This window comes from Nycticebus coucang, chromosome 4 (assembly GCF_027406575.1).
Source record: "Nycticebus coucang isolate mNycCou1 chromosome 4, mNycCou1.pri, whole genome shotgun sequence".
NCBI classification, from domain to species: domain Eukaryota; kingdom Metazoa; phylum Chordata; class Mammalia; order Primates; family Lorisidae; genus Nycticebus; species Nycticebus coucang.
The window spans coordinates 125,420,839-125,440,533 of NC_069783.1; the positions used below are offsets into that span (position 1 = coordinate 125,420,839).

The 19,695-nt window shown below is 47.4% G+C and overlaps 1 protein-coding gene across 4 annotated transcripts in view; it reads right to left on the bottom strand.

Annotated features, from left to right (window-relative positions):
* Positions 1–1,150: 1,150 nt before the first annotated feature.
* Positions 1,151–19,695, bottom strand: part of UBE3B (ubiquitin protein ligase E3B) — a 70,169-nt gene continuing 51,624 nt past the window's right edge. For 3 of the 4 annotated variants that reach the window (XM_053590105.1, XM_053590102.1, XM_053590103.1), the window contains 9 exons: positions 19,091–19,267; positions 18,852–18,962; positions 15,730–15,867; positions 15,301–15,366; positions 11,695–11,753; positions 8,674–8,856; positions 7,895–8,006; positions 4,948–5,040; positions 1,151–3,963 (listed from right to left, as the gene is read on the bottom strand). In XM_053590105.1, coding sequence (XP_053446080.1) covers positions 3,772–3,963; positions 4,948–5,040; positions 7,895–8,006; positions 8,674–8,856; positions 11,695–11,753; positions 15,301–15,366; positions 15,730–15,867; positions 18,852–18,962; positions 19,091–19,267 — 1,131 coding nt within the window. In that variant the 3' untranslated portion in view covers positions 1,151–3,771. The remainder of the gene's footprint in view (positions 3,964–4,947; positions 5,041–7,894; positions 8,007–8,673; positions 8,857–11,694; positions 11,754–15,300; positions 15,367–15,729; positions 15,868–18,851; positions 18,963–19,090; positions 19,268–19,695) is intronic. The other variant, XM_053590104.1, reaches the window with a different exon arrangement.

Here is a 19,695-nt window from a genome sequence, read left to right on the forward strand (position 1 = left end):
CTCCGTATATGGGGCCGGCGCCTTACCGACTGAGCCACAGGCGCCGCCCATTTGTGTTTTTTCTTTTTGATGAGACAGTCTCACTCTGTTGCCCCAGCTAAAGTGTGTACATCATCATAGCTCACAGCAAACTCATACTCCTGGGTTCCTGGATCTTCCTGCCAATCCCAAGTAGCTGGGATTATAGCTGTCTGCCATAATGCCTGGCTAATTTTTCTATTTTCAGTACAGATGGGGGTCTTGCTCTTGCTCAGGCTGTTCTCAAAATTCTGACCTCAAGCAATCCTCCCTCCTTAGTCTTCCGAGTGCTATGATTACAGGTGTGAGCCACGCCTGGCCTCTATTCTCATAAAGTGAAAGGCAGGAAAAGGTAAGAAGGAGGCTCAGCGCCCGTAGCACAGTGGTTATGGCACCAGCCACATACACCAAGGCTGGCGGGTTCGAATCCAGCTAAACAAAACAACTTCAACAACAAAAAGATAGTCAGGTGTTGTGGCGGGTGCCTATAGTCCCAGCTACTTGGGAGGCCTAGGCAAGAGAATCGCTTAAGCCCAAGAGTTTGAGGTTGCTGTGAACTGTGATGCCACTGCACTCTACTGAGGGTGACATAGTAAGACTGTCTCAAAAAAAAAAAAAAAAAAGAAAAGGTAGGAAGAAGACTAATAATATATAGGTGGTTATTCAGTGCCAGGAACTGAACTGGGTGCATTTTTTGTGTTACTTTGTTGAATTCTTGGCATCCTCTAAAGGAGACCTCAAGGCTGTTTTCCAGATAAGGAAATGGACCCACAGGGAGGTAGATTCTGTGTGACTCAAGAGGCAGGATTTGGATGGGTGGGGTCTTCACACATGTGGTGTAAACACTATGTGAAGAACATGCTAAGATTTATACCCAATCCAGGGTGATGGCAGCCTCTGGGAAGTGGGTAAGAGGGATGGGACTATAGAGGGTGCTTATCTGAAATGTATTACTTCTTAAAACAAAGCTGAAAGCAACTATGACAGATTGTCGACAGCTGTGTAAACTCTGGCTGGTGAGGCCAGAGCCTTTGTATCTTCTCTCCACTGTGGTGCCCGTGTGCTCCTTAAACTCAGATGCCCAATCTTGAGCCACTCAGGCACATGTCTAGATAAAAACAGAACACGGCCATCAAGTGCTTAAGTACAAATTTAATAAAGCCTTTGATCACGTCTTAATCCGTAAGTTGCCTACAAAAACAAAAAACCCACAGCTTTTTAGAGTCATCAAGAGCCATCAAGGTGTCAGTGAACACCAGTTATAAAAGTACAGATTCGATGTTTCAGATAGTGCAATAATGCCAACTGTTGAAAGGAAGAATTTAGATGAAATTATAAACTACTGCTCCTTATCTAAAAACAGGTCAAGTTGACATTGGTGCTTATAAACCACTCTTTCCCCACTCCCACTGGCTCCAATCCTTGGGTAATACAAATTAAGGTGGGATTGATCATCTTTGTGCAGACTGACAGTTTTTCAGCCCCAGCTTATCTGTATGAACCTGCCCAGCATGCACATTCAGAAGAAATTTTCAAAAGAATCAAGTAAGGAAGTGGCAAGTCCACAGAATCAGAGGTTACTAACAAATCTTAAATAATAATAATAATAAATTCATCTTTAAATTCCTTGTTATCGTTCCATCATAGTAAGCACACATATTCTGCTCTTTAGAAGCCCAGGGACTCTAACCTGAGTGGGACACCAGGATCTAGCTGAAACTCTCTGGTGTGGGCTATGGAGCCAGCAGGAAGGTTCTTGCTGGGTGTTCTGCTGCTTTGAAGAGAGTGAAGCTGGCAGCACAGAGCAGAGGAGGGACAGGTACTCCTGGCTTTGATCTTGGTGGCAGGGATGCAGGAGGAACATGGTAGGAGTCTGGGTGGCTATCAACGCAGATCATACACATGGCCTCTGCCTTAAATTACCTAGATCTAGAGAAGAGTTCTCATGACAGAGGTGAAGAACAGGGCAGAGGAGCACAATGGGTTGGAAGAAAAATGAAGTTTAAAAAAAAACCAAGGGTGGCACCTGTGGCTCAGTGAGTAGGGCGCCGGCCCCATATGCTGAGGGTGGCGGGTTCAAACCCAGCCCCGGCCAAACTGCAACAAAAAATAGCCGGGCGTTGTGGCAGGCGTCTGTAGTCCCAGCTGCTTGGGAGGCTGAGATAAGAGAATCGCGTAAGCCCAAGATTTAGAGGTTGCTGTGAGCCGTGTGACCTCATGGCACCCTACCCAAGGGCGGTACAGTGAGACTCTGTATCTACAAAAAAAAAAAAAAAAACCAAAAGGACAGGGCGAGGTGGCTCATCCCTATAATCCTAGCACTCTGGGAGGCTGAGGCAAGTGGATTGCCTGAGCTCATAAGTTCAAGACCAGCCTGAGCCAAAGCTAGACCCCATCTCTAAAAATAGCTGAGCGTTGTGTTAGGTGCCTGTAAACCCAGCTACTTGGGAAGCTGAGGCAAGAGAATTGCTTGAGCCCAAGAGTTTGAGGTTGCTGTGAGGTATGACACCACGGCACTCTACTGAGGGGAACAAAGTGAAACTGTCCCCCCAAAAAAGAAACCAGCCCACAGGGTATGAGTCTCCTCAGCCTCATGAGCCAATCAGTGCAAAGGGCTCCAGATGCCCTATGCTGAGGAAGGACAGGCAGCAAGACCCAGATTCCTTGGGATTTTGTGATCTTTGGGGTAAAGCCATTGCCCCAATGGGATAGGTACCTTAGGTTACTGTTTGTGTTTTCATTAGACAAAAAGCACAGCAAACCAGCAGGGACTACAGGCCCCTCTGGGGCCAACAGGATTTGGGTAACTGCCAGCGTGTTCTAGGGATTGAGCTGATTTTAAGGGCCAATGTATTTTTCTCCCAAATCAGGATGCCAATCTGAATGCATAAGATAGGAACAGGCTAGTGGCAGCTCCTTGGCAGCTTGGTCTGCTGAAGACACAGGAAGGGGTTGACGGGGGAGAGCTGAAGTGTCTAACATGTGGCTTCAGGGCGGGAACAGTGCCCTGAACATCCTGTGTTCCATGGCCTCCCAGCAGGCTCCTAGGCTTCCCTGGGCAGCAGGGGAGACTGGCTGTGTGGGAAGAGGCTGCTATGGACGGTGTGGAAGCAGAGACTTTTGGGTGCACAGAGGCTTGGTGCACCTTACCTGAGTAAAGAGTTTTCAGAAATGGAAGGAGAGAGGGCGGCGCCTGTGGCTCAAGGAGTAGGGCACTGGTCCCATATGCCGGAGGTGGTGGGTTCAAACCCAGCCCTGGCCAAAAAAAATAAAAAAACAAAACAAAACAAACAAAAAAAAAGAAATGGAAGGAGAGGATCTCAAGCATAGTGGGCTTTGTGAGCTTAGACCCCCATGATGAAAACCACTCTGGACTCTTTGGAGTTCCTGGAACTTGTTCAGGTGCAGTTTACTCAGAGGGTTAAGGAAGGAAAAACTCTCAGTAAAAGACCAAACTATCACAAAGAAGCCTCTCTATAATCACCAGGAAGAAAGGACCACTGTGGGCGGAATCTGGAGGTTTATTTTCCACATCCCCTTCCCATGAGTATCACCTGGAGAGTGTGATGTCATTTTGTCTAGTGTTGTGTTGTCTAAAGTTCTTGAGGCCACAGGGAGGCTCATGGCTATAGAGAGAGTCTGGAGGCCAATGTCACCTGGCAAGTTGGTCGTGTTCTCAGGGCACACTGCTTCTAGGAGCTGAAGATCCCTGGCAGCCCAGGGGCCCATTAGGGCTGGGGCTGAGGCTGGGGGCTAGGAGAGCTCAAAGCCTGTGTTCATGCTGATGGCGTAGCGCAACTTCTCCCGGAGGACGCTTTTCTTGCTATAGTTGGGCAGCTTGAGCAGGTTGAAACAGGTGGAGGAGGTGGGTAGACGGCCGCCTGGTTCCCGCTTGCGGATGGTAAAGAAGCCCCGGAGGACGCTGCCCAGGGTGTCCCCAGTGTCCTGCAAACACACAGCATGGCCCAAGTTGGGAGGTGTCTGGTTTGGGAGCCTGGGTAGGTATCAAACAGGTGGCCTAGGGAGAGGTCCTGGCCAGTCCTTGGGCCCTGGGCAGTGTGGGTCCCTGCCCTTACACCTGAGGTCAAACCTCAAACTTAGGACAACTGGCCTTAAGATGTCAAGGCCTGAGAAACAAGGACTACTTCTTGAGGTCACTCAGGAAAATCCTGTGTTAAGTAAGTAGTTGGCCATGGGGCCTTGTGGTTAGTAGCTCATTATCAGTAAACCGACTGTCAAAGAGTAGAATACTGTAACCCTATCTTAGGTACCATAACTTAGCTGTGAATGCAGCCTAACATTTTCTCCTGAACTGGACAGAGCTATGGCTTGTGGCAGGCTAAGTGTGGAGCTGAGGATCATCTAGTACCCTGTGTGAGGAGGGATTAACAGCTCAGACTGGGTGTCTTGAAAGACAGTGACACCCTGAGGCCATTGGGCTTTATGGGGAGGAGGACCCTCAGCTGAGCACTTACCCACTGTGCTCCTAACACACAGCTTGTGACCCCTAAGGCACTCACTCCCCCTTCACGGGTGAGGAAACGAAGCAGCCTGGCCAGATGCACAGTCACAGGTAGCAGGGCCGGCATCTGAGCTGTGTGTGTCCACTTTCTGAGCCCGTGTCCTCACCCTATCTTGTACTGCTCTCAGATCTGGAGCCCTGGCAAGAACGGCAGCTACTAAAAAAATAGCAAGCCCCTACCAGGTACAGCCAGGCACCTCCCAAGGCTATAAAGAGAAAGGGACCTCCAAGAGAGAGTGGAGGCCCAGAGCAGCCTGAGTTTGTGGATGCTTTCTGAAGGACAGGCCAGCTCTCCTGCTGTAGGACTGTGGGACCCTCCTCCCTGGCTGGGAGGATCCTAGGAGACAGCCACCAGGAGGGAAGTCAAGGAACACCGCATGAGGCCAGCTTTCCCCTGGCTGTGGTACCTGATCATCTGATACTTCAACACAGCGGATGGAGAAGGGTGGCTTGAGGTAGGCGAATCCCAGCAGTGGAGGCCTGGAGCAGCTGGTCACAAACTGTAACACAACACAGGGTCAGAGGGGGACAGAGTGAGGTTCTTACTGCTCCAGAAAGGGCTCCCCTGCAGCTGTGCAGTACACTTTTGCTTCCCATCACTGTACTACATATTGCTCACGGCTGTGGAGCCAGCGGCCTCTGGTGACAGAGCTACATCTGGCCTGAGGACTGAGACACATCTCACATCTCCTCGGGGTACTGCTCTCTGGGATTAAACACATGAAAACCCAGAGATGTGGCTGGTTGTCTGTTGAAGAACAGACGACTGAAGAGTTCAAAAACAATGCAAACTCCTGACCAGGGTGTGGTGTGACATCCCCAGGAAGCAGGTCTCAGTGGGATCATCACAGTCAGCTGGAAGAGAGTGGTGATGGACACCCTTCCTTAGAAAGAGACCATGCAGTGAGAGCACAGAGGGCAAGGCAGAAGCTGGTGGCACCACTAAAGTGGTATAGGAGAGAGGAACCCCCGTTTGGACTATGCCACGGACTGTACTTGCTCCCACTGTACTTGGCATCCCGTGGCTTCTTGGCCATGCAGGTGCGACTGAGGTGCTCTCACCTAAGCTGCCTGCTGGCTTACAGAGTGGTATGGTGTGTGTGCTCGGGCCTGTGGGCAGCTGGACACACTGCCTTGCTATGCCCCTGATATTCTCTAAGTGGCAGCACCCGTGTTATTACCTCAACTGTGCTAGCTTGTGCTGAACAGAGGATCTGACCAACCTGGAAATCTAAGTGATACACCTACACAGGAATGTCCTAAGAAACTATTCACTTTCTTCAATTCAATAGTAACCAAGAATATTTTCCCTTCTCTGTTACTTACAACACCCAGCTACACTCCAAAATTCAGTGGCAAGTTGAGAGGTTAGGTCTTAAAAATCATATTACCATTTAAACAACGTTGTGAATGGTTTAAGATTCTTGAGATCATCCAAAGACAGTTTATGTGGGCCAGGCTTCAAAAAATTTTTTTAAAAAGTATTGACATGATATTTCTATTCTGATGTTTTATTTATAAAAAGCAGGGCAGCGCCTGTGGCTCAAGGAGTAGGGCACCGGTCCCATATGCCGGAGGTGGCGGGTTCAAACCTAGCCCCGGCCATACCCAGTCACACCACTGAGCTGTGCCTTGGGATTGTGGTCAGTCCTGTTGTAAGGATGAGGTGACAGACACAAAAGTGTTCGTACATCACAGTCTAGGCAAACACAGGTGTGCTCCCCCTATAGACTGGGGCTGGTCAAAGGAGGGAGGGGACTTCTACCCTCTTTGGACATGGAAAGAAGGGAAGGCACGGGAAGCCTCCAGGCACTCTGCTCTCACCACATTTGAGAGGAGCATGGGCACACCCACTCCTGTGCAGAGGTCACCTTTCCTCCACCTGGCTCTGGAGCCTGTCTACTACCACAGAAAAGGTCAGGCCTGTGACAAGGAAGTACGGGTTTTGTTACAGCTTATCCAGAGACACAAACACACTGGCTGGGCAGGCTGGTGACTTCATGATTAGGAGATGCTGGGCACTGCTGAGGTGCTGCTGGGAAAATGGATGGTTCTCCCAGGATTAACTTCTGGAATTACATCTACCTGCCCACCTCAAATCCCTGGACCAAGGGGGATGACTGGACCATCTATCTGTGTTTCTGTGCGGCTGAGTGAGGGTCTCCTCACTAGGAATGATCAGTCCAGGAGAGGGAAAACCAGCCACCATTTTGCTTGGTGGGGAGGGCCAGGTGGCCTCCAACAAAACAGAGGTCACAGAAGACTTCAAAAAAATCCCAAAGTCCAAAGGAAAATATTTTGAGGGACTAAATTTACCTCCAGAATATGGCAAGATGTTTGTAACAGTCAAATAGAAATCAGATGGTGAAATGATGAGCCCATTTTTATAAAAATATACACAAAATGGACAAGTGTATGTGTGTTTTATCCCGAGTTGTCCTAGAAAATTCTTACACTTTGTTGATGTTAGTAATAAAAATCTATACATTGTGGAGGGAGGGTGTATTGGTGGGACCACACCTACGGTGCATCTTACAAGGGTACATGTGAAACTTACTAAATGTAGAATGTAAATGTGTCAACATAATATAACTAAGAAAATGCCAGGAAGGCTATGTTAACCAGTGTGATGAAAATATGTCAAATGGTATATAAAACCAGTGTCTGGTGCCCCATGATTGCATTAATGTACACAGGTATGATTTAATAATAAATTAAAAAAAAATCTATACATTGGCATTGGGAGTGACACTAGGAGCATTTACAACTCTACAGACACCAGAACTGGGGAACTGGGTACTCTATCTGCAAAAATATACACTGACATCAGCCTAAGCAAGCATGTATGTTTCTTGGGACATTGTGTTTGTGTGTTGTGTTTGTATGTTTTACACTACTGAGAAAAAACATGCACAGAGATAGTCCCTGGTGAGTAGAAATGTAGATAATTTAAGATTTTTCACTATAGGACTATGGATTGTTTAAAAATTTGCATATTTTTCCAAAGTAAGGGAGTCAATATTATTTATTTTTATAACGAAAAGAAAGAAAAAGACGTTAGCAAGGTCAGCATGGGCCAAAGGGAGGATAGAGTGCTGAGACCAATAGGCAGGCATGCCTGCAAGGGCAGGGGACTGTTCTTGCTGCCAGGTGCATGAGGCAGGCCCAGCCTTGCCCCTTTAACCCTCGCTGATTACCGCTGGCCTACCAGGGAGGCCTGCCTAGGAGAAGACATGCTGATAACATGAGGTCTTCCTGATAATTCCATTTTTTCCAGTGTAAATTATTACGTCAACTGGCCTTCTAGGTTTATGAGAATACATGAACGCATGCACAGCTCTAAATATAAAATACCTTCAGAAACATGGCTCTTTCTTCAGGTGTGAAGTCGGAGGCCAGAATATCCCAGAGCCAGATAATGACTCTGTGACTTCCATGAAAACCACCATAGTATACCGTGTGCTTCCTGAAAACAATCCAGATGACAAGGGTTCAGCAACAAATGCTGAGGGACATTTATGGGCACAGACAAGCAGAGACATTTAGGTACATGGCAGAGGCAACTCTGACAGGCCAGGGCAACACTACTAACGTCTCTTTTTTTTTTTTTTGTAGAGACAGAGTCTCACTTTACGTCTCTTTTTTTTTTTTTTTGCTACTCACTTCTCTTAAAAAGTCACAAGTTCATGCTTTAATAATCCCATCTCCCTGGAAGCTAAATGGGCAGAGTTTGAGAGATGGCGCTGCTATTCCCAACCAAAAGCCAGCATGAGACTCTGTAAGCCCCCCCTACTAGAACTTCAGTGAGCCCCAATCTTTTCTTTTTTGTGTGTTTTTTTGGCTGGGGCTGGGTTTGAACCCTCCACCTCTGGCATACGGGGCCAGAGCCCTACTCCTTTGAGCCACAGGTGCCGCCCGAGAGTCCCAATCTTTAGAACCTGCATCCACTTCTCGACTTCTAAGCAGACAAGTGGTTGAGCTTTTAGTCCAGTGTAGTCCAGCCAGTGACCCGGGAGGAGGACATTTGGGGATGGGCTCCTGAAACAACTCTCCAAAAGGAACCCAGCAAGGAAAGCAACTGGCTTTCTAAGGGGCCTAACAGTTTCACACCTACCCCTGAACCCACCCCTTACTTTAAATCTTCCAGATCAATCTCAGCATTGTCACCGGAGATGAGACGCTGCAGCTCAGGAGTTGAGAACATTCGGATCCACTCGGGTTTGATAATGGAACGGAATCCGCTAATGAGGGCAGCTGTCTGGTTTTTGATTTGAGTGTGCATGCGAAAATGTGCCATCAGATGGATGTAGCTAATTCTGTTGCCAACAAGGAAGAGAAAACAATGGAAATTAACAGGTTGGGGCAGCCTGTTACCAGTGGGCTAAAAGATGAGTCTAGTCATTTGTAAACCACTTCATAAAAAAACAAATAGAGCATATCACCAGGACAATGACAATGAGGATGAGGATGTGGATGGAGTGCTCCTGAACTGCACACTGTGTGCCACTGTGCATGCATTGAGCCTTCAAAGGCATTACCTCATTTCCTTCTCCCACAAAATCCAAGGGTCACACATCAGAATAGCCCCCAGTTGCACAGGACCCTTCTTAGTACAAAGAGTGCTTTTTGGACTTTTAATTTTTTTTTTTTTTTTTTTTTTGAGACAGAATCTCATTTTATCACCCTCAGCAGAGTGCCATGGTGTCACAGCTCACAGCAACCTCCAACTCCTGGGCTTAGGCAATTCTCCTGCCTCAGCCTCCTGAGTAGCTGGGACTACAGGTGCCTGCCACAACACCTGACTATTTTTTTGTTACAGTTTGACAGGGGCCAGGTTCGAACCCTCCACCCTCGATATATGGGGTGGTACCCTACTCACTGAGCCACAGGCGCCGCCCACTTTTTGGACTTTCATTTAACCTCATCCTTCTGGGCATAAGCCAATCAAGATATAATTCAGTCTCTAATGAGCTTTAAAGTAGAGAAAAATTGTTTCATGTTGGAACTTTAATCAAAATCTGGCTAATCTCGATCAACAGTCTAGAGCCATGAAAAGGTAGACCCACAGGATGCCTTAAACCAGCCGAGTTGCGACCAATAACAATTCTAAGCAGAGTATGCTTTCATGAATACAATGACTTCACCTACAACTGTACAATATAATGTAATCCCTTTGAGCAGGTTAAATACATTCAAATGACCTTCTTAGCAAATCATTTACTCAGAGATTAAAGAACTTGAGCCCAGCCCAGATACAACTCTCAGAAATTATACATTAGTATAGTACAAATAAATCTGTTTTATCTTACAATGCTCAGGTCCAGTTAGTGGCCTTGAAAATATCCTTATTTTAGAAGATTATCCAGCAGCAAATCTGTACATTAATATATCCAAGTAAGAATTTTTCTATTATTGCTACTCCTCCCATGTGCTCTCTGAAACAAGTTACTAAACTGTTCCATTTTATGAAGACAGACAGAGGGGTAGGGAAGTGGGAAGAAGGGAAGAGGAAGAGTGTATAGGAAACATTTAACACTCAGGAAGTCCAAGATCAAATATCACTCTAAGGAGCAGGAGACTGGCACTGCCAGGCCTTTTAAGTTGCCTGTAGAATTGAACCACCAGTCCTTATTCTGGGTTTTATGCTAAGACAGTGTAAGGTTTGTGAAATTTCAGGGCAGGACAATCTGTAGCATAGCCTACACTGACCCACTTTCTTTGGCTGCCATACATAGCAGCCAGCGACACAAAAATGCACCATCAAATCAAAGTAGCTAATTCTGTTGCCAACAAGGAAGAAAAAACAATGGATATTAACAGGGTGGGGCAGCCTGTTACCAGTGGGCTAAAAGATGAGTCTAGTCATTGGTGAACCACTTTATAAAAAACACAAATAGCACCAGAGGATATCAACAGGACAATGACAATGAGGATAACAAAATGTGGCCTCTCTAGGGGTGGTGGGATTTATGTGATATGTACACATCCACTGATGGTGAGCATCCCTGTTGGCATTTATTAAGCCTCTCCTTTGAGCCCAACATTCCAGAAGGTATTTTATATACCTTATCTTATGTCCTGCTCTCCAAAGGAAGGTCAACAGGCCAGGTGCTGGTGAGGACCAGGATTCACCATGGCTGTTCTCTCTGACCCTGAACTCGGTCCTCTCTACTCCCCCAGGCAGCTCCTCCCACCCTGTGCCTGGTTCCTTCCAAGTTTTCAACTAATACCCTGTGGCCAAAGGGCAAGGCTGGTGTATTTCAATCATGATGAAAACAGGATCTATTCTTCCGGCTAGTCTGACAATTTAAATAAAAAGCTCCCCAACCATATATATTGACCAAACCACCTGAGAGGAACATGATACTTGGGAACACCGGACTATGATGTGCATCTGATCCAAGTGAATCACCAGGTGGGCCTGGGCACCTCACTTGTCACTAAAGATACTGATGCTCTAATTAGAAGTTCAGATGCTCAGCTGAGCCTAGTGGCAGAAGATTGACTGACCGAAGAAGGGCCGATGTCTACTCTCCATGCCAGGTTCTACTTTTATAATTAGGTGACAGTATGGCCAGGTAGAGACAGTGCATTGAGGGATTTTGCTTCTAGGTACCAAAAAGGTTGAAATTTATGATAGATTCCTAAAAGCCTGTTATCTGTGACAATAGCTGCAGGCCTCAGAGTCTCTCCAGTTCCCCATTCTAAGGACCTCTGTCTGCGGCATTTGAATTCATCACGGTGTCTTCTCAAGAATAGTGTTTGATACAACTGCCACATGCTATCATTCCTAAATGATCTGCCCCTCCAAGGTGTCTTTGCGCCTCCGAGCCCTCTGGGTTCAGGACAGCGTGCCTGAATGGCTCAGAATCCATCTGTCTGCATCTAGAGCTGTCATTAAATTCTTAAGAACACTGCGGCCTGGGTGCCTCTGACCTTAGAAGTGCTACTGCAAAAAATAAATTGTCAATTCTTATTTTGCAAATTGAATTTAATACAATTCTGGCCTATGAACTGTAACCAGTAAATTCCATTATGATATTTATGGCTTCTTTCTACTTCAATCTATCTTAATAAGTTCTGAACATAAGCCTAGAGAGCCAGAATGAAGTCTTTTCAAGTGGTGACCTTAAAAATCTAATTGCTATACTCACTTATTTTCATTTGTAACAGGAATGGTCTTCCCTCCAGGAACCAGTTCATGGCAAACAAGCTGGGGGAGAAGATGGGGAATAATTACTAGAGAGCATTCTTTTTTTTAGAGACACAGTCTCACTTTGTCGCCCTTGGTAGAGTGCCGTGTTGTCACAGCTCACAGCGACCTCCGAATCCTGGCCTTAGGCGATTCTCTTGCCTCAGCCTCCCAAGTAGCTAGGACTACAGGCGCCTGTCACAATGCCCGGCTATTTTTTGTTGCAGTTTGGCTGAGGCCAGGTTTGAACCCGCCACCCTTGGTATATGGGGCTGGCGCCCTACTCACAGGTGCTGCCCAGAATTTTTTTTTGAGACAGAGTCTCACTTTGCAGCCCTAGGTAGAGTGCTGTGGCGTCACACAGCTTACAGCAACCTCCAACTCCTGGGCTTAGGTGATTCTCTTGCCCCCCCCCCCCCCCCCCCCCCCCGGTAGCTGGGACTACAGGTGCCCAGTGCCTGGCTATTTTTTGTTGCCGTTTGGCCAGGGCCGGGTTCGAACCTGCCACCCTCAGTATATGGGGCCAGCACCCTACTCACTGAACCACAGGTGCCACCCTACTAGAGCAGATTCTTTTTCTTTTTTTTTTTTTTTTTGGTAGAGACAGAGTCTCACTCTATGGCCCTTGGTAGAGTGCTGTGGCCTCACACAGCTCACAGCAACCTCCAACTCCTGGGCTTAAGCGATTCTCTTGCCTCAGCCTCCCCAGTAGCTGGGACTACAGGCGCCTGCCACAACGCCCGGCTATTTTTTGGTTGCAGTTTGGCCGGGGCCGGGTTTGAACCCGCCACCCTCGGTATATGGGGCCGGCGCCCTACCGACTGAGCCACAGGCGCCGCCCACTAGAGCAGATTCTAATGGAGAAATAAAGCTTCTTGAAGATGAAAGGCCTGACACAAACATACATGATAATGATGGAATTAAGATGGTATGCTGGGGCGGCGCCTGTGGCTCAGTCAGTAGGGCGCCAGCCCCATATACCGAGGGTGGCGGGTTCAAACCCGGCCCCGGCCAAACTGCAACCAAAAAATAGCCGGGCGTTGTGGCAGGCGCCTGTAGTCCCAGCTACTGGGGAGGCTGAGGCAAGAGAATCGCTTAAGCCCAGGAGTTGGAGGTTGCTGTGAGCTGTGTGAGGCCACAGCACTCTACTGAGGGCCATAAAGTGAGACTCTGTCGCTACAAAAAAAAAAAAAAAAGATGGTATGCTGTTTGGGAACAATCATTTTTCACAGAAAGTCAAGGCTGAAATCTCAACAAGCAGGTTCAGCACCAGCCACATACATCTGAGCTGGCAGGTTTGAATCCAGCCCAGGCCCGCCAAACAACAATGACGGCTGCAACCAAAAAATAGCTGGGCGTTGTGGTGGGCACCTATAGTCCCAGCTACTTGGGAGGTGGAGGCAGGAGAATTGCTTGAGCCCAGGAGTTGGAGGTTGCTGTGAGCTGAAATGCCATAGCACTCTACCCAGGGTGACAGCTTGAGACTCTGTCTCAAAAAAAAAAAAAAATAAATAAAAAGAAATGTCAACAAGCAAACCCTGTGTGATGAGTATGAAAGGTTTTCTTCTTATCTGATCCTTCTTCAAACATTTATTTGTATTAAGGCTTTGGACGTCATGGAGAGGAAAGTGTTGGCATTAGGAGTACAGAAGGATAGTTCAATAAATGTGGGTACATCTATATCCTGGAATACTGTGCAGCTATTTAAAAATACAATAAAAATGTGTATTTGTTGAAAAGATGAAAACAAAAAGCAGTTTATATAACAACATGCATAATATGGTATTATTTTTGCAAAAATACAATTACATACTATGCCTAGGGAAAGAGTCTGGAAAGGAACAGGTGCCGCACTACAGGAGGGCACCCTCCAGATACTGGCCTTACAAGTACTTTCATGTTCATCTTTATGCTCGTATTATAGCTGAATTTTTTGTTAGAAGTTTCACTATTTTTTTAGTTGGGAGAAAAAATTAAGTATGTTAGGAAGGAGGCTCAAAATATGATTAAAGATTTAAAAACTCTACAATATCAACTGCTCTCCTCAACTTCAAGAACTAAAAATCAACTAAAAATCGAAGTTTACATCATTTTGAAGAGAATTTTTTTAAAGTCCTAATCAAATGTCAATTAACACTTCCATTCTTTTTTTTTTTTTTTTTTTTTTGAGACAGTCTTACTCTGTGCCCTAGGGATAGAGCTGTAGTCACAGCTCACAGCAACCTCAAACTCTTGGGCTCAAGCTATCCTCTTTCCTCAGCCTCCCAAGTAGCTGGGACTACAGGTGCCTGCCACCATGCCTGGCTAGTTTTTTTATTTTTAGTAGAGATGGGGGTCTCACTTTTGCTCAGGCTGGTCACAAACTCCTGAGCTCCAGTAATACCCACCTCAGCCTCCCAGAGTGCTAGAATTATAGGTGTGAGCCACAGTGCTCAGACACTTTGAAGCTAAATGTAATAGAAATTATATTAATATGCTATAGCTCTACAGATGTAGAAAGGATAAAGTAAACCTCTAGTCCCACTGCTACCAACATCTAGGGTGACACCAAAACATTTTAAAGCTGAAAGGGCCCTGAGAAATCACCCAGCCTGACATTTCCCATAAAGGGTTCCAAAGAACACCTTGTCTGTCAGCCAGCAATTGGAGAACCATTCTGTGAGACAATATTTCTTTTTTGAAAGAAGAGCTCTACATCAGAGGCGTCAGAGGAACAGGAGGATTACACGGCCACATTCAGTGTCTTTCCCACAGGCTTCTTCTCCCACAGGATGTGTCAGCCTGCTTGGTGACCTTTCAAGAGGACAGGCTATGTAGGGCTGCCAGTGATGTTTGCGGTTTGGTCCCATCAAGGATTTGCATTTGGCAAGTGATACTTTTGGGGAATAAGGAAATGTTTCTCAGGGAGACTGAATGACCTCTTTAGAGGTAATCCAGGCCTGAATCCAAGCCAGCTGTGTGCTAAGAAGCTCCTGGTGTGGTTCCTCCAGAGCAGCACTTGGGCCACACATATCCATGAGCCTTATGCAGAGGCTTCCACGTGGAGGGCGCTTCAGAGAAAAGCCATAAGGAACAGCTGGGAGGTGGAGGAGGGGGGGGGGAGAGATGCTGCTGCCCTGATTCCAGGACCAGCCGTTCCTTCTCTGTTCTTCATGAAGAGCACAATGACAGGGTTCTGCTGGAGGCACTGCTCAGGTGGCTTCTTCTCCTCTCTAAGTCATAATCCTCTATTTGTAATAGCTAATCCTCACCATGGTAATGAAAAATGATGTTACAAGTGGAGAATTAAGTGATAAAATGTGATATAAGCAAAGCCAGATCTCTCTGGGAGCTCTCTGAGGGGTGAGCAGGCAAAGGCCAGGCCAACTGGGAAGGAAAGGGTGGTGGCCTCCCTCCTGCATGTTGAGAAGAGGGTGGGCAAAGAGGGGAAGGGAATGAGAGACCAAACAGATGGACCCACCCTCCGCTTATGGACTTCTCTCCCAGCAAAATACCAAGGAGAGCAGGGCTGCTCTGAGGAGGCCTGCAGAGAAAGGGGAGGAGTGCTCAGCCAGCAAGGTCAACCTACCTGGCCCATGACGTCCTCATCATAAGACAGAGTTAGGCCCAAGTCAGCGATGTCCCCGTCATAGCGCTAATGCAACAGAGAAGGGGAAAAACGTTGGAGCAGAAGAAGACTACTCTCCTTGAAGAATTTAGCACTATCCCTTCTGAAGGTGTTACTTTGGCAGGATTAATAACTTTAGCTGCCATAGGGCTTGAAGCAAAGGAGAAGGCCACACATCCCCTAAAGGAAGGAGGCTGTGCTGATCAGCCCTGAGAGAGCCCACAAGGTGACACAGGGGCCTGCAGTGGCTACAGGGAGAGCAGGAAGGGCAAGACATCTCATTCCAGGATACAGAAGGTGAAGGATAAAGGGGATCCCTGTGGGACTTCACAGAGTGATGATTACTTCATACTGGTGCTTGGTATGGCTCACCCACCATTCTGCACTCACCTTAATGGAAGTGAGGTTTTTGTAGAATTCTGAGTCCAGAGAAGGAAGTTCATCCACAGAGCTATAGAAGATGCTATGGTGGTGCCCAAGCAGCTGGCTTAGGAAGAAGGATGCGAAGGGCACATCTACTACAATTCCCTGTGGCAAAACAGAAACAGTTTTCTATTCCTCAGTCCAGGATTACTGACTCAATGTCTGGACTGGGGTGGCACAGGCTGCAGACATGGCCCTGACGTGCCTCCAGCGTCTCTTAAGTTTTTCAACCTGGGCAGCAAAATCTCTCCATGCTTTACCAAACACAACTGAATGCCTCCTGTGGACATCCCATCCTAGTGGTTATGGGCACAGGCTTTGGCCTATGTGTACCGTGAGAGGATCTTGGCTGTGCTGTGCAATTTTTTAAAGATTGCTAAATTATTTTTGAAGAAGTTCAAAGCACAGTAAGTATCAGGGATCAAATCTTATCTTGGCTATTGCCAGGCTATGGGCTTTCTCATCTGCCAGCGGGAAACAGAGCCATCCTCTCATTCATAAGGACTGAGTAAGTACAGATCCGACCCCTCCTAGGCTCAGTGCAGCCATGGGGATGTGCAGATGTGTGCCACGCCACAGGCATGAGCACAGAGGACAGGCCCTCAGCTGGGGGCAGGGCGGGGAAGCTTCCAGGAAGAAGAGCTATTTAAGCTAGTAGCTCCTGGTATGAAGCCCACAGGCGTGCTCCAGGGATGGAATGCATTTCTGTCCATGGAGCACTACGAGGCAGGGCAGGTAGGCAAAGGACCGGGCTAGGAAGGGGGCAGGGCCAGACCTTGAAGGGCCCCATAAGCCTTCCTGCAGTCTGGGTTCTATCCTGAGGGCTCTGAGCAGGTGACAGATTTGCACTTTACATGGGAAATGAACTGGAGGGAGAAACACAAGAGATAGGGACAACAGCTAGGAAGCTGTGGCAAAATGCCAGGGGAGACACTGAAAGACTATACTAGGGCAGCAGCCAAAAGGGTGGAGAGAGGTATGAGGACTGGGGAGAGCCACTCAAACTCCATGGTGGCCTGCCCCAGAGGATCATGAGGTTAAATGAGTTAATACATGCAGGGCTCACACAGGGCCCAGCAGGGCCTTACTTCTCTCATCAGTACAATTACTATCAGATGTAAGAGAGAGCGAGGACTCAAGAGACAAGGTCTAGGAAATGTACAGGACATTGAAAAAAGTGAGGAGCCGTGCTTTTCAGGTGGCCCAGACTCCCCAGGTCTCTCCACAGCTATACATTTAAAGCAGTGATTTTTCAACTGGTGTGCTGTGAGAGGATCTTAGGTATGCTGTGAAAAATTTTAAAGATCATTAGTTAAATTATTTTCAAAAGAAGTTCAATGCATAGTAAGTATACTCTTTTTTTGACTAACATAATGTTAAGTGTGCTGTGGAAGTTTAACTAGAGGTTCAAGTGAGATAAAAAGGTTGAAAAACACTGATTTTGGTATATCCCAGGTAGATCCTAATGGGGTTTTTAAGTTTTTTAAAAAGGGCATCAGGGTGTTGGCCCCATATACTGAGGGTGGTGGGTTCAAACCCGGCCCTGGCCAAACTGCAACAACAAACAAAAAAATAGCTGGAGTGTTGTGGCAGGCACCTGTAGCCCCAGCTACTCAGGAGGCTGAGGCGAAAGAATTGCCTAAGCCCAAGAGCTGGAGGTTGCTGTGAGCTGTGACACCATGGCACTCTACCAAGGGCGACAAAGTGAGACTCTGTCTCTAAACAAACAAAGAAAAAAAAAGGGCATCAATTGAGAAGTTGTCTCCATTTTGCAGGTGAGGAAGCAGAGGCACAGAGAATGAGCCCAGGACCACAAAAGAACTCTGATTGGCTCCCTTATTCCATCAGAGCCAGGGACTGGGGACTCTTAAGTAGAAGCTGTTTCCAAAGTAATTTATCTCTGAGAGCCCTCCCTCTCTCAGCCTGCCATGACCCCTTGTCTGGGCGTGGAGCTCAGCAGAGCCTGGGCTCTGGGAAGGTGCCTGCAGCTCTGCAGTCTGCTGTGAAGGCCACACAGGCTAGCCCCTGATGGGCTTATGCTGCAGTTTTACGTCATTCCTAGGGAGTAGGACTCTCAAGGCAACTTGAGGAGTGGCTCTCAATGGACAGGGAGTAGGAACTGAGTGGGCCTCACCCAGAGCCTGTGGAAGTCCACAATGCCCTGACCCCATGAGACCACAGAGTGGATAGGGTCACTCACACACCCTTCCTGTGAATGACAGTAAGGATGGACAGCTCTGCCCCACCTGGGGTGACCAGGTGCCTGGCCCTGTAGGAGGGGTTTGTGTGTATCACCTCATTTATCATCAATAGCTACCCAGATGCAAGGCTTTTACTATCCCTTCTTTACTGATAAGAGAACAGGGGCTTAAAAAAGTAAAGCAACTTGAATGCAAACAGTCACACAGCAGGCCAGGGAGGAGCTAGACTTGACCAGTTGCCATGAACTATGTCCCACATTCTTTAGTCTACAGGCCAACTCCCAGGTGCTCTGAACTATGAGGTATTCACTCAAATAACACAGATTTTAAAATGCTGCCCTCCTCCAATGGGGCCCATGCCTCTACGTGGTGATGAAGCTCTGTTCACCACCCCTCACACTCAGGGAAGGAGAGGGCTAGCCTTGGTCTTAGGCCAGCCTGGGTTTTGAGGAGTGGCTCTCAATGGACAGGGAGTAGGAGCTGAGTGGGCCTCACCCAGAGCCTGTAGAAGTCCACAATGCCCTGACCCCATGAGACCACAGAGTGGATAGGGTCACTCACACACCCTTCCTGTGAATGACATTAAGGATGGACAGCTACCCACTTAACTAGCAAAAGGACTCTGGACAAGGGACTTTTCAAAGCCTCAGTTCTCTCATCCTTCAAACAGGACAGCAGCAGCTATGTCATAGGACTGTCAAGAGGATTCAATGAGATGACACCTGCAAACAGCCTAGGATTTGTGTCTTGGTTCAGGCTCTTCCTTTTTCAATTGCTTTCTAGTGACAGTTTGTTTCCACATGTGGCAGGTCACACAAATGGATATGAAGGAGCCCACAGTAGCTCTAACATTTTATTTCACATTTCTCTGGTCCTTAACGTGCCTACCTCATACACAGCTTTCCCCAGCATCTTCCCTACAAACTCGAAGAGCTGCAGGTAGTTCTCATGAATGTAAGACGTGGGTGAGGGGTACAGCCTCTCATCCCCACTGGTTGTCTGCATGGCAAAAAGATGGGGAGAGGCAGAGAGGTTAAATGCCTTGTGCCAAGTAAGCCCAGCTCTTGCTTCTCATTTGTCTGTCGCATTTGGCTACTGTCAAGCCCACTCTTGCTCCCCTGGAATACCGTGAACAGATTGAGTGCTGGGTCAAACACCCGCTTGATGATCTCTTCCAAGAACTCCTTGAAAACACCGTCTTGATCAATCCCTGCCTCGTCCACCCCGAGGTCATTGACAAACTTCACTCGGATCACGCCCTTCATGGTGTGCTGGGAGAGCTGCCGGAGCTGCTCATAGCCGTCCTGCCAAGAGCAGAATTACAGCTCATTAGAAACCAAGGCCTTCTGCATAATTCAGGGCTCCCTCCTCAAGGTTCTTTCTCCCTCAGGCAACGCTTTCCCACCGTAACTACTAAATGTGCAAGTCAGGACACATGGGTATATGACAAGAGCAATTCTCATCTGCTTTTGAATAAGAGCCCATTAAAAGGAAAGATCTGTTTTGGGGATGTGACAGTATCACTCTTTGGCAAGAGGAGGCTGACCTCAAGAGGACACAGAGCAGTGAGCTGGGGAATTAGACAAAATGAGTCATGACAAGCTCTTGGCTATCAGACAAAGGATGCAACAAGCTAGGATGGGGTGGGTTTCTCTTTCTTTCTCCTCTCTCTATGCTAAGAGTATCTATCTTTTAGCTTATGGAAAAAAAAAAAAACAAACTTATGGAACAC